The sequence below is a fragment of the Solanum lycopersicum genome, chromosome 10 (assembly GCF_036512215.1).
Source record: "Solanum lycopersicum chromosome 10, SLM_r2.1".
NCBI classification, from domain to species: domain Eukaryota; kingdom Viridiplantae; phylum Streptophyta; class Magnoliopsida; order Solanales; family Solanaceae; genus Solanum; species Solanum lycopersicum.
In genome coordinates, this window is record NC_090809.1 from 58,146,218 (window position 1) to 58,159,629 (window position 13,412).

The window sequence follows — 13,412 nt, forward strand, 5'->3', positions numbered from 1 at the left end:
ACAAATGAACAAGAATTAGCAGCTACTCGAAATGTCAAAATAAAGGAATTAACCAACAAAGTTTCTTAATAATATTTCGGCTTAAAACGGGGTTCAGTTGACATTAATCGATAAGAATTTGTAATATTACACTAAAAGGGGTGATGGGAATCATATAAACTTGGGTTTAACCATGTCAAACTTCAAAGCAAAAAAAAAAATAATCAAAAACAACAAAGCAATAGGTGAACAGTAGCCATTAAACTATTGAATATTAGTGATAAAGTGATAAAAAAAATTGAATAAAAAGTATGTCACTTGTTGATGGGAGAAAATTATAGCCAAATGTTGCTGCCAAGAAAAGGCATCTACTGCCCATTATTAAAATACACTACGTATAAACAATAAAGAGAGAAAAGTAAGCTTATTTTTCCATTAGAGAGTATCACTTATGCCGACTCCAACTTAATAGATTGTCATACAAAATCATCCGGGACAAAAGCATACAACTAGAGAGAACACCCACGAACTAAATTTTGTAATGGCGGAAATTCCAGACGACTTAAGAACTACAAATTCTATCTCGGAAAGGAAACCTTCATACCAAAAAGTGTTCGGAAGAACTAAATTCCAGCAATGTGGACAAGAAAAAGAAAAAATTTAAACTAAACCATAGAATATGCACAACACAGTAGAGCAAATCTTTTAGCGCCTAAGGATCACAACAAGACAATAAAAATGATTTTATCGACTAAGAACCCAATCGACCAATAAGCTTAGATTTTAGGTAGACGTAATTGCTATAGTCGAAGAAACTAAGAAATACATTTTTTAGGACACGGGCAGCCAAAATAATCCCAGCATAAACCTCATATTATAAAGAAATGATTACTCTGTTACCAACTAAACTAAGGGATCAGTGATGATGCTAACATGCTTAACAAATGACTCAGCCAACTACACAAGCACAAAACCAACCACATGTAACATCTGAAATATTCCCATGATGCTTGATCGAAATGAGATACAAAAAACAGTAAAATCGATCAAGGGCAACCATACATCACGTTTAAACTACCAAACTCGACGACGCAACACAATAACAGTATCACATTAAAGCAACAAAGACGAGAAATATATCCAAAGGAAAGATGTTACCTTTTTCGAGCAGCGAACTAGGGATAAGGCGAGCAAATGGGGGCTTGTCTCCACTTCGCGACTTGAATTCGAACAATGATCTAGGATACTAAGCACTATCTTTGATCTGAATAGAGCTAATACGTGTTTTCCGTGTATATTCTTTCCTATTTTCTTCAACTGATATGAGTGTTTCTGCTTAAGAATAATCTTTAGGAAAAAAAATTCTCCCCCCTTCTAAAAGGAACAGTAGAGAATATATATAGAGAGGAATTAGAGTTTTGATAAAAGTGGGGGGGGGGGGGGGGAGGGGGGACTGGATGAAAAATTATATTCAAGGCCCATGAATTCAAAATTTGAAATCAAAATCTTCATCAATTTTGGACAGACCACCTTTTCTGAAAATTCAACTCATTCCTAAAGAAAGAAAGGTGCGATCAATGCTTGAGATCGACTCACCTGTCCTTGGGAGGGCAGCGTAGAGCAATCTCGTCATCTCAAGGACAATTCTCGCATGTCTCTAGTGCAGTTGTGGCTGTACTAATGAAGGGGACGTTAAGAAAGCCGACAAAAAAGCCGTACCTCCCTTCTGTTGTTTCTTTCGTGTGAAGGAGAAAGGGCATGATTGGGTCGGGTTGAAATTGTTAGGCTGCTGCTGAAAGTGATTTTTGATGGGCTGTGATTATGTTAAGAATTACATTGGGTCATGCTTTTTCCCTGATTTTGAGTTAAAGTGATAGGCTGGGGCAACTATTAATAAGTGGCCTGAGGTTTGAAATGGGAGGGAATGGGCTGAACGATTGGAAATTGGCTAATAAATGATCCAAAAATTGTCTTTTTAGAATACTACCAATTTAGCCGAATTGTAATTGGGCAACTAGATTACAATTTTAAAAAGAGACGAATTAAGATAATTAATTAACAAGCTTCTTAAGGTTAATAAAATAATTAATTCGAATATAAACTAAAGATTCAAAATATAAGCTTAAAATAATTAACCAAATATTTATATAAAATAAAGTATTACTATCATTATTATTTTTTCGATTTTGAATACTTATAAAATTATAATAATTATACGAATGATTATGCGAGACATATACATTAGCTAAAACAATATAAACAAGTGTCAAAACCTTACATAAAATAATTTGCAAGCTAAAATTTTAATTATTATTTTCATTTTTTAGAAAATAAAATTTATTATTTTAAATCGTTTAAACTCAAGAAGCTCGCTAATTAATTACTATCGAAAAGGATCAAAATTGAATATCAACACTATTTAAGCTACCAAAAAAAAATAAATAGGGCCCCCTAAAATTGAGGGCCAAAGGCCAAAGTTTTTTTTTTAAAAAGCTTATCAGCCGCCCCTGACTTAATTGGAAATCAAGTTTTTATATAGTTAGCTAATATAATCACATAACATATTCACTACAACAAAAATAACCATTAGCTGTATTTAATTATTAATTATTATTAAATATATATTTTTAATGGTAATTGTCACTTTTTGTATATATTTCTAAAGTCTTTAGCGACATTAGTTCTAATGACACTTAACTAATGCCTATAAAGATTTTAGCACTCTTTATTAGTGTCAATATTTACTACCGCTAAAAGTTGTTTTTGTTATAGTAATTGTGTATATTTTATCTTATACATAAAATATATTTATGTGCAAATCTATTTTACAAACGATTTATCTCACTAATCAAATATTTTCTACAACACAAAGATACATAATCAACACCCCCTCTTCTATTTATTCTCATGAAGACATATAAAACTTCGATTAATTGGAGATATTTATTTTAATTTAAAAATAAATAAATATATTTTTACAAAGAAAACTGCAGCAAGTTACTTCTCCCTTGATGAACAACAGTACATTTAAATGGATTTAACACGTATATAATGTATATTGATTATAATAGGACTCTGAGAGTAGTTAAGGATAGCTGTTCCTTTTTCTTTTTTTTTAAGATTAAATTTGCCTTAGGTAGCTCGTAAATTAAAAGGCAAGGTATAAATCAAAGAGAAAGGGCACATAACCTTTATTTTTTTTAATAACTTATGTAAATAATTAATTTTTTTTATAATATAATTGTCGAACAATTTTAAAGATAGTGAACCCCAAATGAAAAAAACAAGATACAAAACTGACTTGTTTTAAGACATTACAAAAGAATCCAAACTAGTAAACATCACAATTACAATTATTTTGGAGGTATGGTTCGGTCCCTCTTGTGTTTCCACCTTTTTGATGAAATACAACACATTTAGGCGATAGCCTATTAATTTTTTAAAAATAATCACACTTACAATTGAAAATAAACAAATTCTTGAAACAATTATTTCATCGACACTTCTTAGTTGACCTTCCTGCAGTTGACACGAATTTGGCCTCGCTTTCCGGTCAATGGCTTGATATTACCCATCTTAATCATAGACTGAGCAAAATCTTTCGAGAACATCCCTAAGTCTTTACTATATTTCTCAACAAGATCATCGGTCTTTCCTCCACTAAATAGTGCTTGATCAGAATGTAAAAGCCCTTTCTTGGACCTTAAGTCACTAAAATATTTTGAATCGAAAAGAGCTGGTGTTGGATCAAGAGGAGCAAGATTGGAATCACCTCCACTACGTGGACAATTGGCTTGGCGTTGTCTTCTAAAGGTGGGATCAATGGTAGTCTCATTGTAGATGCGATTCCTGAACGTGAAACATTGAGCAAACCCTAGTGTATGGCCACCGGACAGAGCAACGAGGTCTTTCTCATCCAAACCTTGCTTCTTGAAGTTTTTGATAAGTGCAGGTAAGTCCATAAACGGAGTTGGAATATTGTTATTGGCCGCGGTTCTACTTGCAGTAGTTGAGTCTCTTCTTCCGAGTTTCACTTTCCAACTTGGTCCATGTAGCTGTTCATGCAAAAATTATGTTAAGAAATAAATTGACAAGAGAGAAGTATAGTTTTAGCTTATGTTAAGATAAAAGGGAGTTATAATATAATACGTACAGCAACTACGGAGTCACGAGCTGCAACAGCTAAGATGTCAGCACAAGATACAACCGGACGTCCACAAACTTTATCAACCTCTGATTTAATTTTATCAATCACCTCAAATCCTCTAGCAGAATTGTTATTAGCACGAGAAGTCTTTTCACTATTAATGGTAGAAGTTTGGTCAAGGAGAATCGAAGCATCACAACCCTACATTTAGAAAGAAATACAATAATTAGTATCAACGTATATATCAACCAAAGTACCAAACATTAAAAAGAAACTTACGTTAACGAAACAATCATGAAAATGTAAACGTAGCAAAGAAGCACCCATTCGTCTCTCTTTTCTGACTGCATCCACAACAACCCGTTTAATGGTTGGTAAAGCTTTGGGACAAATATGGTGGTAGAAATCATCGGACAACTCCGAAAACGCCATGCCTGCTAGACAAAACATGACTAACACATAAATAAAGAGAAAGCTACGAGAAGCCATTTTTATTTTATACACTTCTATTTGTTGTGTGTATGATTTTGAGTGATGATATATGTGAGTAATATATGGATGTATTTATAGGTCAAAAAAATGTCTAGGAATGAGCCAACTTTGACAATTTCTAATTAAGAGGACAATTCATGCACGAAATGTTCAGAATAATTGGTAATTAGTTGTCAATTATTGTTAAAGGAAATTAAATTGGGGCTGCGTCTCTCGTTTTATGATAAATAGTTAAAATATAACCTACTACTTAGGAAATGTCTAGAATATTAAATAATATCAATTTTGACTTTGACAACAATTATATGATTGTACGTTACGTTGTAGTTTCCTCTTTGTGTAGCGGAATCATTTTATTTTGATTTTAGCAACTGGATTTCGTGTGTAGTTGGTGTGTGGTGGGGGTGGGGGGCTGCGGAGGAATATTGCAAAACCATAATTGAAATTTTTTAAAATTATTTTCTCCCTCCAAAAAAAATATTATCAATTATTTTTTTAAAATTTTTTTTACGAGAGTTTCCTGTTTGATAACGCTCTAATATAAGCTATAGTAAATAAAGATAACAAAAGATTGAGACGGGTGTTTGGTTAGTTAAATATTTTTAAAAAATAAATTTCTAGTAAAATAAGTTTCTTAAAATGAGGAAAATGATCTCTTTTATGAAAGCAGGGAAAATAAATTCTATTTGTGATATTCTCCATTGATTGTAGTCTTCTCAATTTCCAAAACACATCATCTTCACCCCCACACCCTTACCAACCGAACTTTGGAAAAATAAGTAAAATTCATTTATTTTTTAGAAACATTTTCCTTTGTATCGAACAAACCCCAAACCACTTTTTTACAAGGATATAACCAAAACATTTACTCCATGAGAAGGGTTATTTAGATTGATATCATATGAGATGAGAAATAACGTGTCTATAAAATGTGCATGCATTCTAGATAACTTAAACTCACATGAATGAAATGATCGCGATAATTGAAAATTTTGAACATTAATAGCGCAAATACCAACTCCAAATTTGAAAAGGAAAAGGTCAAAGACAAAATAAAAAGATAGTATCAAGAATAGAGTGGACTTCTAATTATCGGTGTTCGTTTTTATTGGATCATTCATTAATTATTTATAAGTTAACTCAACGTTAATCAATCATATTACACCTTGCCGTACCGCACTCACCAAAACTATTTTAAACGAAATTACTCCATCAGTAGATCAACAACTATATTAGAATAATAACTTTGATGTATATTTTGTCAACGTACTAATTAAGGTTTTAATAGTATCCTGTTTCTGTATGCATGAGTATATATTAATTGGATAATGAGACTGATGAAAAGCTGTACTAAACTGAACTTAGTAAAGAAAATGTCATAAGTAATATACGAAAGAATAAGTATCTTAAATAGATACATTAACCAAGTATATGAGGTATTTATAATATGTAAATATTATTCAAAAGACTAAACTATCCTTCTACCTATACATATATATATTTATCAATACCTTATCAATAGACGTTGATTTAAAAAGATCCTTAGATTATATATTTATTAATTTTAGTCCTTTATATTTAAATTAATCAAGTTTGATCATATCAAAAGAAATCATGTCTTCATGAAATTAAATTTTTAATTATTTTTTCAGTTGTTTCTCTCTCATAGCTACTTTTTCTTCAAATTACTCATAAAAAAAAATCCTATCCTCAGCAATTCGAAAAAAAAATTGTGAGAAAGGAAGATACTCAATATAAAATAGGATATAATTAAGAGTGCACCTATAAAGAGTATGGGAGCGCCCTTGTTCGAATCCAGTTGATTCCCTATATTCTCCACTGTTTTATTTTAAGTGCACTTGAAGTCTTTAAATCATTGCTAGTCCTGGGTTTGCCTCTAATGTAAATATACGAATCTATCAGCATTCATATATTGATGTATAAAATTTCAGTTCAAAAATCAAGTCAAGAAGTCGATCGAGAGCCTTGAAACCAAGCTTGAAATTTGATTTATACCTGATGTAGAAAGCTTATGCGATAAAAAAAAGTCTAAATCAAGCGCAAATCGAATCTCAAATCCAGAAAATACCATATTATTAGAAATTTAGGGTATATCAAAAACCTCAATTTCTAGTAACAAACATAGATTAAAGCACAATCCAATCACTTGACCAAATATGACTCATTGTGCATGGTCAAGGTTGAGACCTAGCTGATAGACATTATGTGACATAATTGTATATATATTTGGTTCACTCAATTTATGTGAAACATTGTATGCTGATGAGTTGGTGGCCTATTTTGAAATGATATATTATTGGCCCACATACACACAAAAATTATGTATAAATATTACTCTCTCCATTTCATGGTATATGAGATGGTTTGACTTGGTAGAAGTTTAAAACAAAAAGGAAGACTTTTAAAACTTATGATTTAAAATGAATGACAATAATTTTTATGGCTATAAATTATTTCAAAAAAGATAAAACAGACATTTAAAATTAAATTGTTACTTAATATAAAAATATATCACTTTCTTATTCCCTGAAATTAAATCAAAATATAATATGAACTCATTCATTTAAAACACATGTTGGATTTAGTGAACCATCAAAACAACTCTACAAAGTCTCTCCATTCACAATTAACTTATTTTATGGAACAGACACGCTTGAGTAAAAATACAATTACACTGAAAAACAATCAAATTCTTGAAACAATTATTCATGAATCAACATTATTTACTCAACTTTAGCTGAACTCCTAGAGATTGTACCTTGTTTCTTGGACTTCCATGATATTAGAGAGTCTCCCAGTTTAATCATGAACTCTGTAACAGACCTTCGAGTGTGTAAGCAAGCTCCCCAATCTGAATCACAATAGACCTTCAACTGTTTGTTATTCTTACTTGAAAATAGTATACCAAGCCTGGTTGACCTTTGACATACTTCACGGCCTTAAGAGCAGCATTAAGGTGTGAATGTTTTGGCTGATGTAAAAATTGGCTCAAAGTTTGGGTAGCAAAATCTATGTCTGGCCTGGTGACATTGAAATACTGTAGCTTGCCTATTAGCCTTCTGTATACAACTGGATCCTCTAGTAGTTTGTCTACCTTTCCTGTACCATTTATTTCATCATATTCTTTTGTAGTTAGCTGAATATAAGGATCAATAGGAGTGTTAGATGGTTTAGCAGCTTCTCAAGAGAGTATTTTTTTGATACATTACAATCCCTTCATGTGATCTAGCAAACTCAATGCCTAAAAAGTTTCGAAGTTCTCCTAGGTCCTTCATCTAGAAGGTATCTTGAAAACTCTTTTGGTCTGTTGAATAAGCCTAAGATTATTGCCAGTAATAATCATATCATCAACATATACTAACAAGATTACCATAGATGATCCATTTTACTTAATGAACAAAGAGTAATCTGCATGGCTTTGAACAAACCTCAATCTGATAAGAGCCTCTGTAAGTTTCACATTCCATTGTCGAGGGGCTTGTTTTAACCCATAAAGGAGCTTTGGAACTTCTTTGAGATCTCCTAACATCAGTATCCCTGGGAACTGACTCAAGAACCACTACAAAAATATCAGTGGCCGCACCTGATTGACCAATATTAGCATGGATTGCACTATATGGTGAAGTGAGGGAATGGTGACAGTAGGAAATAGGCGCCAATAAGTGGAAGGTTCAATTGCAAAGGGAAATGTGAATTCTCTAAACTCCACATCTCTAGAAAGAAAGAATTTCTTGTCATTGAGACTGTAGAGAATATAACCTCTAGTAGTAGCACTATAGCCTATGTGAACTTCCACTACACTATTAGATTGAAACTTATCATAAATGTACATGTTCTTGGCAAAACACAAGCAACCTAATACTCTCACATGTTGAATAGTAGGTTTGGAATTGTGAAATGCTTTATTAGGAGATTTCCCATGTAAGACTGGGTTTGGCAACAAGTTAATGATATATGTTGTTGTGAGGACACAATGACCCCAAAACTTGATAGGGATGTGATCTTTGAAACCTGATTGCCCTGGCAACCTCAAGAATGTGCTTATGTTTTCTCTCAGCAATTCCATTTTGCTGAGGTGTATGGATACATGTCCTCTGATGAGTACTGTCTAAGCTGGTAAACAATTTGTGACATTCATCATTCACAAACTTAGATCCATTGTCAGTCCTAACAATCTTTACTATAGCATTGAACTGAGTTCTGGCAAATATGAGAAAGTTTTTCAAAACTACACAAACATCACTCTTTAGTTTTATTAGAAATACCCACAGCAGTCTAGTACAATCATCTACTATAGTAACAAAAAATCTATTGCCATCAAATGTGGGGGTGTTAAAAGTCCCCCAAACATCAATATGGAGTAATTGAAAAGAACATGTGGAAACAGTATTACTATTGGGGAAAGAAAGTCTATGTTGCTTGGCCAAGGGACAAATGGTGCAATTGTGGAGATCTTTAGAGCATTGAGTAGGTGAAACAGCCAAAAGATGATACTAGATGAGGTATGGCCTAACTTTTGATGCCATAACAGTGCTTGTGATTCTGTTGAAGAGGAAATACTACCATGTGCCAAATGAGATGAGCATTGTGGGGTTATTTGTATAGGTGAGGTATGATTTGGCATTAGATAGAGTCCAACATGCTCTCTACCAATCTCCTTCACCTGCCCATTTGAGAGGTCCTGGATGACAACAAAGTCAGGAAAGAAGCATACTGTACACTTAAGATCTTTAGTAATTTGCGATATTGACAACAAATTGAACTCAAAGTCAGGAACTAGAAGAACAATGTTGATAGTATCCTTGGGAGTTACTTGACAAGATCCTGTTCTTTTGCAGTGGTAACAGAAGGCATTTGGATCATAGCTAGACTTTGGCCTAGACACTTGGTTTGACATGTTACCAGTAGTGAACATAGCACTTAACTCAAAACCATTAGAACTACTGGCTGTTTGAGAGATAGTATGTTGGCTTTCTCTTTCAATCAAGAGAGAATAAGTCTTGTTCAGGGAAGAGAGAGGAACCATCATCAAGATTTTTCCCCTAGCTTGTTCATATGAATCATTCAACCCCATAAGAAACTGAAGCAACTTCTGATTGTGTACAAACTTCGCAAACTCACTTGAATTTAAACATTCACAACTAGGAGCAGGTGTTATGCTATCATATTACCCACATTTCACGCAGTCTAGAGAAGTATGATGAGTTCGAACTAGTACCTTGGCTGATAGTTGCAATCTCCTTGTGCAATTGGAAGATACGAGATCCATCAAGTTTATCATAGCGTTCAGCCAGATCTTTCCATACAGTAGAAACAATTGTAGAGTAGACGATCCCTCCAAGTAATTTCTTAGAAACGCAATTCATGATCCATGATAACACTATAGCATTGCATCGTTCCACTGATTCACCAAGTTGGGGCCATATGACTCCTTTTTGCAAGAACCATCAAGAAATCCAAGTTTATTTTGACCTATGATTGCAATATTCAATGCTCGACTCCATACAGAGAAATTATCGGCTCCATTCAATTGGATTGAACTGAGCAGACCTCCAGAATTATCAATGGTGTGTAAGAAGAGAGGGTGATTGTGACTCAACTTTTCTGGAAGCTCATTGTCAATGGTGGCCATGTTCTTGCTGCTTTGAGTAGTTGAAGCAGAGATTCGATCAAAGCTACTACTATGAAAAGAGACTGTTCTTAAAGAAGAGAAGTTATTTCATATAAACTCTATTCATATAAGGAGGTTTTGTATATATATATATACAAACTAACAAAGGAAATCTAATTATAACTACTTCTAACTAATTATTTTTATCTAATCCACTAACTTCTAATACTTACAGAATGATCCCTAGATTACTAAGTAACCCCTTCTTTAATATATTTCTACATTAACCTACAATACAAAACTACATTACCATTTTTGGTTATGATTTACTCAAATTTTGCATTTTTTTCCAATATAGGTCACACAAATCTGCTCTACTTATTCTGTTACAACCATCTTAATATCGTCACAACTCCAAAAATCGCCAATCTTTTTCCATGCAGATTCTCCTTCTTTCAAGGTCAAGCCCGCCGATAAGAAGGTGTTGAGTCTTTCGTCGGAAAAGTTATCTAACTTACCAAGGCATAAGTTAGATACCTCCCGTTTCATAAAACTGCTTATAATCAGTGAAACGTGAACCGAAATCAAGTTGTTAACTTACCAAGGCATAAGTCTGATACCTCCCGTTTCAGAAATTTCAGAAAACTTGCAATCAGTGAAATGCGAATATTCTACTTAAAATTTTAAAATAATGTTGATAAAATATTTATATTTATGTAAATGAAATTTGCTGGTAAACATTATTAACATAAGATCGAAAACTTATAAACAGTGATGTTAATATCGATTTTTTTTTTAATATTCATAGTCCATCTACTTGATGTTGTTGTGGCACCCTATGCTCAACATTTGTTCTTACAAGGGTAATTACCTGGACAGTAAAGTTTGAAAATTTTATTTTGACTCGTGGCATCAAGGTTAACAATGAAGTTTGAGATTCAATATGGCTTATGGATCTTAGAAATAACATGAATTTATTGAGCAATCAAAACAAGAAGATACAATGTCTACATAATTAACAAATTAACACACAACTCTACAAAGTCTCTCCATTCGCAATTAACTTGCTTTATGGAACAGAGGCTCTTGAGTAAAAATCACAATTACACTGGAAAACAATCAAATTCTTGAAACAATTATTCATGAATCAACATTATCTTAGACGTTCACCTTCCTGCAGTTTACGCGAATTTGGCCTTGATTCCCTGTCAATGGCTTAATATTTCCCATCTTAATCATAGACTCGGCAAAATCTTTAGAGAAACTCCCGAGGTTGGTACTATATTTCTTAACAAGATTATCAGTTTGACCGCCATTAAATAGTGCTTGATCAGAGTGCAAAAGTCCTTTCTTGGACACCAAGTTACTAAAATATTTTGAATCAAAAAGAGCTGGAGTTGGATCAAGTGGAGCAAGGTTGGTATTGCCTCCACTGCGTGGACAATTGGCTTTGCGTTGGCTTGCAAAAGTGGAGTCGATGTTAGTGTCATTGTAGATACGATTCCTGAAGGTGGAACATTGAGCAAATCCTAGTGTGTGTCCTCCAGAGAGTGCGACGAGATCTTTCTCATTCAATCCTTGCTTCTTGAAGCTGTTGATAAGTGCTGGTAAGTCCAAAGTTGGAGGTGGGATATCATTGTTTGCTTTGGTTCTACTTGCTGTAGTCGAATCCCTTCTTCCCAAAGGAACTTCCCATGTTGGTCCACCTAGCTGTTCATCAAAAACTATTTTTAGAACTAATATAATAAATTGACAAGAGTAAAATGAATAACTTACTGCAACTACAGAGTCGCGAGCTGCAACAGCTACAATATCTGCACAAGACACAATAGAACGTCCACAACATTTATCAACTTCTGACTTGATTTTGTCAATCACATCAAATCCTCTAATAGAATTGTTATTGGGTATCGCAGTCTTTTCACTGTCAATAGTAGCCGTTTTGTCTAGAAGAATTGAAGCGTCACACCCCTGCATTTACAAGAAATTATATATTATCTCGTGAATAGAGAAATATGTACGTATGAAAAAGAGGAGGAAAATGAAAGAATCTCACATTGACAAAACAATCATGAAAGTGTAAACGTAGCAAAGAGGCACCCATTCGCCTCTCTTTCCTGACTGCATCCTCAACGACTCGTTTTATGGCTGGCAAAGCTTCAGGACATACATGATTATAGAAAGAAGGTGAAAGAGAATCCGAAAGTGCCATGCTTGCTAGAGAAAACATGACCAAAACATGAAGAAGAAAGAAGCTATTGGAAGCCATTTCAAATACTATAGTTATATATGAAATTGCTACACTTTTATGTGTTGTGTTTTGGTGTGCTTTAGAGTGTAAAATGTGTGTGTATTTATACTTGGGACAACTGTTGACTATGGCAACACGACAATTTTTTTAGGTTTAGCAACTCTCAAAAGAATAAGGCAGACATCGACAAACTCTAACACTCCTTTTTTTAGTTATGAAATTTTCAGAAGTATTCTTATTTGAGAAAATGAAATATTCACATCAATAATTATATTGAATTATATGTTGATCGAGTAATTATTTGATGAACAGTATAATTCATTAGTTGACACTTTAATATTAACATAAGTCGTAGTTTGTCCCAGTATAACAAGCACTAATATTTTTATTAGTTTGTCTTTTTGCATGAAAAAAAAAACCTTTTAGAAGAAAAAGAAAATAAATTTACCCCCCTACTTGACTTTTATTTGAAGTTATTACTTTTTACTTGTTGATACTCTGATGATGAAACAAATGATTAGGATTTGAAAATTGAAAGAATGATATAACCATTTTCTCCAAGGGTATGACCAAAAGGTTTACTTCATGATAAGAACGTCTTTATTCGATTGATATTTTTCTATTATATGAAGGAGGGAAGTAATGGTGGATAATATTTTATATTGTGGCAACTAACAACTACTACTAATTGACAGCCAAATAAAGTATAGTTTTTCTCCGTTCTAATTTATATGATATAGCTTAATTGGATATATATATATATTTTTTTTTAAAAATATGGTTTAAAATAAATCATAGATATTTATGTGATTAAATTATCATCTCACTAAGGATAAGATGAGTGTTTTAAAGTTACATTGCTACTATATATATTGGAATATGTCATTCTGTAACGACCTTCTTAGTCGTTT

At 33.0% G+C, this 13,412-nt stretch overlaps 2 protein-coding genes across 2 annotated transcripts; both read right to left on the bottom strand.

Moving 5' to 3' along the window:
• Positions 1-3,268: 3,268 nt before the first annotated feature.
• LOC101268153 (cationic peroxidase 1) lies at positions 3,269-4,839 on the bottom strand. Its single transcript, XM_004249007.5, has 3 exons — positions 4,406-4,839; positions 4,133-4,327; positions 3,269-4,034 (listed from the first exon to the last, which is right to left on the bottom strand). The coding sequence occupies exons 1-3, from the start codon at positions 4,613-4,615 to the stop codon at positions 3,486-3,488; spliced, it is 954 nt and encodes a 317-aa protein (XP_004249055.1). The 5' UTR covers positions 4,616-4,839; the 3' UTR covers positions 3,269-3,485.
• A 6,368-nt stretch (positions 4,840-11,207) lies between these two features.
• LOC112940155 (peroxidase 70-like) lies at positions 11,208-12,742 on the bottom strand. The gene is made up of 3 exons (XM_026027908.2): positions 12,307-12,742; positions 12,027-12,221; positions 11,208-11,960 (listed from the first exon to the last, which is right to left on the bottom strand). The coding sequence occupies exons 1-3, from the start codon at positions 12,517-12,519 to the stop codon at positions 11,409-11,411; spliced, it is 960 nt and encodes a 319-aa protein (XP_025883693.1). The 5' UTR covers positions 12,520-12,742; the 3' UTR covers positions 11,208-11,408.
• Positions 12,743-13,412: the final 670 nt, after the last annotated feature.